Below are 3819 nucleotides of genomic sequence, written 5' to 3'. Positions count from 1 at the left end.
AACACCCGTGCGACCACTGCGATCGCCGCTTCTACACCCGCAAGGACGTCCGCCGCCATATGGTGGTGCACACGGGGCGCAAGGACTTCCTGTGCCAGTACTGTGCCCAGCGCTTTGGGAGGAAGGACCACCTCACACGCCACGTCAAGAAGAGCCACTCGCAAGAGCTGCTGAAGATCAAGACGGAGCCCCCGGATATGCTGGGCCTCCTTGGCACAGGCTCGCCACCATGTGCCGTGAAGGAAGAACTGAGCCCCATGATGTGCAGCATGGGCTCCAACAAGGACTCCATGATGGCCAAGTCGTTCCGAAGTGGCCCGCCCTTCCCGATGGGCATGTACAATCCTCACCCCCTGCCAGCCATGTCCAGTCCCGGAATGGGCCACCATCATTCCTTGGTTCCCGGGTCGCTGACTGCTGCTATGAGTATGAGCTGCCCCATGGAGCCTCCCTCGAACCTGCACCACCACCATTCGCACCACCACCACCACCACCACCACCACCACCACCCCTCCCCACCCCCATCACACCAGCAGCAGCCACCGCCCCTGCAGCCCCAGGCCCAACAGCAGCATCAGCATCTCCCCCAGCCCCCACCCAAGTACCAGCTCGGATCTACCTCATACCTGCTCGAGAAGCCCCTGAAGGTGGAGATGGAGAGCTTCCTAATGGATCTGCAGAGTGGCCTGCCGGTTCCGCAGCCGCCCTCAGCAGACCCCCACTCAGCCGCCTCGCCCAACAAGGACGGCCTGGAGCCTCCACCGGGCCTGACGGACGAGCTGTGCGGGGACCCACTCCTGTCTAAAAGTCCCGCCGTCATTGCGGAATCTCTCTGTGCTGCTAACATGGACTTCTCCCACCTGTTGGGCTTCTTCCCACTCAACCTCCCTCCCTACGGCTCGCCCATGAGCTCAGGAGGTCTGGTGATGGGCTACTCCACCTCCTCCACCGCCTCCTCCTCCTCCTCCTCGTCATCGTCGGCATCGTCACACACCGCCGAGCCACATGCCACCACGGTGACACCTGCGGTGCCTCTTACCTCTTTGCAACCTCAACCTCAAGAGCAGCCATGCTCCAGTGGGGGACTCGGTCTTGGGCCCCTGCCCCCTCTCCCGCCAGTGTTCAGCTCCAGCCTCAGCAACACCACCCTGCCTCGCTTTCACCAGGCCTTTCAATGAGGCTCCTACCCCACCCTGGGCCTGCCCCAGGCTCAGACACCTAAGGCAGCTCGGCGCAGAGGAGCTCCTGGGCTCCCCCTAGGGGTGGGGGTATAAAACACTTGAACACATAGAAGCCTTAATTGAAGCGCACAAAAGCTTTCGAATGAGCCTGGAAGAAATCCTTTATTTCAGAAAAGGAAGAAGGGCATAGCTAATGAGAATAACACAGAGCTTTTATTTAGGCTTTCTGTCTGTACTTCCGATTCGGCCCCTCCCCCCAGCCCTTTCCTCGCCGTTTTCTAGTTAGGAGGCAGCATCAGCAGGCCTTAAGGCGTGGTACTGCATACTTTTAAAAAGTAATAATATGAGTAGTAATAAAGATTAATGTAGACAAAGTAATCTACCTTTTAAAAAAACTCAGAAAGAATAGTTTGAAGTGAGTGTTTTAATTTTTGCTTTTCCAAATGTGAGACCTAACTTGCTATATTGTCTATATTCTATTAAGCGTATATTAAGGTCAGGTCACATTCGTTTGCCCTTAAACTAAAACCGTCTTTGTAGCCACAGGAGTGGAAAAATTAGTGAAGGAATGAAGGTGTGATAAAACTGGAAAATTCCCTTTACATAGTCCAGTAACAGATCCATTACACTCCCAGTTAGTTCATTACATAAAAATGGCAATTCCAAGTATCAAAAAATGTTTTTATATTTTTCAGTGAGTTTAATGTGTAATTTCTTTAAAAAAAAACACTTCAGGATAAACCAGTTACTCCTAAATTAGATTTGTTTCATTAGATACTTAATTAGATATTTAAAAGACATTTTTGCTGGAGTGAAATGTAGGTAAGGGAAGAAAGAAAGCTGAAAGAAAAGCAAACAAGACCGGAGGAAAACAAATGGAACAATTTGATTATGCTGCTTTATACACTGTGACCATTATCGAAGCTAAAGTTGGAGAAAATGATAATGTAAAAAAGTTCACAGGTTTACAGCATTGCTCAAAGATGCACTTTGTTTACAGCAAAAGGCACTTGACCTCTTTTGGTTACTATGGTGACTCACTGCCCCCACTAACCAATCTACCTACCTAATTCACTTACCTAATTCACTCCTCCCTCTAGCCAAGCTTGTTAAACATAGACAGCCATTACACAAACAAAGAAAGCCTGAGGCCTCAAGACATTTGAAATACTTTCAAAAATTATTAGAGCCCTTCATATTTTGCCCTTCCTTCCAGCACTAATTTTATCATCTCCATGGCGAGTTTCTTACCTGCCGTTCCGGCCGACCTCTTTGTAATGTTAGAAGACGGAAATATTTAGGCAGGGCTTTTTTGAAATTTGAAAGATACTTGGTAACCGCCACCCTGACATATGTGAAAAGAAAACAAGAAATGACAAGATAGAAGAAAGTTCTACAAAAGTTTTTTTTTTTTTGTTGCAGTGTACGAAATATCACATCAAAAATATATATTATAATTACTTGTATTTAGTAAAGTGTAATTTAGATAGATGTATTAAAAATTGATGGATTTTTTTTTTATTGTGGAAGGTATACACAATTGAGTAACCTTGATCAAAAAAATGGATGAAGTAATTGCTTTTCCTGTAGCTTTCCCAATTCTCTTTGTACTATACATTTTCTTCTGTGTCAAACAAAGAAATCACTAGGGTGATATTTTGTCCCAAGTATAATAGGCATTTTGTAGAATAAGTAGAATGAACTTACCCTATCTTTAATCTTTAGTGTTGCATAGAGAGGCCAAGAATGTGACCCACGTTTGATTTGAATTCTTTGCTTTCAGTATTGGAATGGAACCTGAATGATTTCGTCTTTGGTGTGCCTTTAGGTATTACAGGCTCTCCCCATGGCTCTGACACAAAGAACAAACATAAAAAAACCTTTTTACAGGTTGTTTGCCATGACAGAGGGCATCACAGAGTCACAAAAAAAAAAAAAAAAAACTGAACAAAAAGACTGAAAAATGCAAATCCCTGCAATACAAGACCTAGTGTCTGTAAAACAAATTAGGCATTGATGACAAATCCAAATTTGTTTTAGAAAGAAGAGAAAGTGATGAAAAAATTATTTGTATGGTTCCCGTATTAGCCCCCAGAATGCAGGTCCACAGATGGACTGCACAAACACATACAATCCTCGAACACAAATGTCTACCTGAAGGGCTTGACCTCATGGCGGCAGATGCACGCGTTTGATGCTGTGGAACCTTTTCCTGCCTCCACCCTCCTTTTAGGTTCATTTCTTGCATGTCCCTGTTGGATTTTTCTCCAGCCCCACCTTAGAAGTAAATATGAAACTCATTTAAATCAAATTAAAAGAAGCGTGCGAGGCCACCCTACAAACATTAAAAAAAAAAAAAAAAAAAAAAAAAAAAGTTAATATGCTGCTTTAGTACTATGGTTGACGACAGTCATAGACCACTCAGTAGAAAAACGTCTGCGAAGACCTTTGAAGTGAAAGCATGTACAGTAGTACACATCCCCTCTCTCTAGTTCTCTGTTCTTTTTATACAGCTGCTTCTTCCATTCAAATGAACATTTTATGAAAGGGTCTGATGAGAGACAAAATATCTAGAAAAAAAAGTCACCAGCCAGGTCTTTGACATTCAAAGCATGGGACGTTTGATTGGGATATTGCC

At 45.0% G+C, this 3819-nt stretch overlaps 1 protein-coding gene across 1 annotated transcript in view; it reads left to right on the top strand.

Moving 5' to 3' along the window:
* The window catches only part of plagl2 (pleiomorphic adenoma gene-like 2), a 26717-nt gene extending 23208 nt beyond the window's left edge, over positions 1-3509 (top strand). The window contains exon 4 of the mRNA XM_035522260.1: positions 1-3509. This exon is cut by the window's left edge and continues 308 nt beyond it. Coding sequence (XP_035378153.1) covers positions 1-1178 — 1178 coding nt within the window. The 3' untranslated portion in view covers positions 1179-3509.
* The last annotated feature ends 310 nt before the right edge of the window (positions 3510-3819 follow it).

This window comes from Electrophorus electricus, chromosome 24 (assembly GCF_013358815.1).
Source record: "Electrophorus electricus isolate fEleEle1 chromosome 24, fEleEle1.pri, whole genome shotgun sequence".
In the NCBI taxonomy this organism is placed as follows: Eukaryota; Metazoa; Chordata; class Actinopteri; order Gymnotiformes; family Gymnotidae; genus Electrophorus; species Electrophorus electricus.
This window is presented reverse-complemented; position numbering and strand designations above follow the sequence as displayed.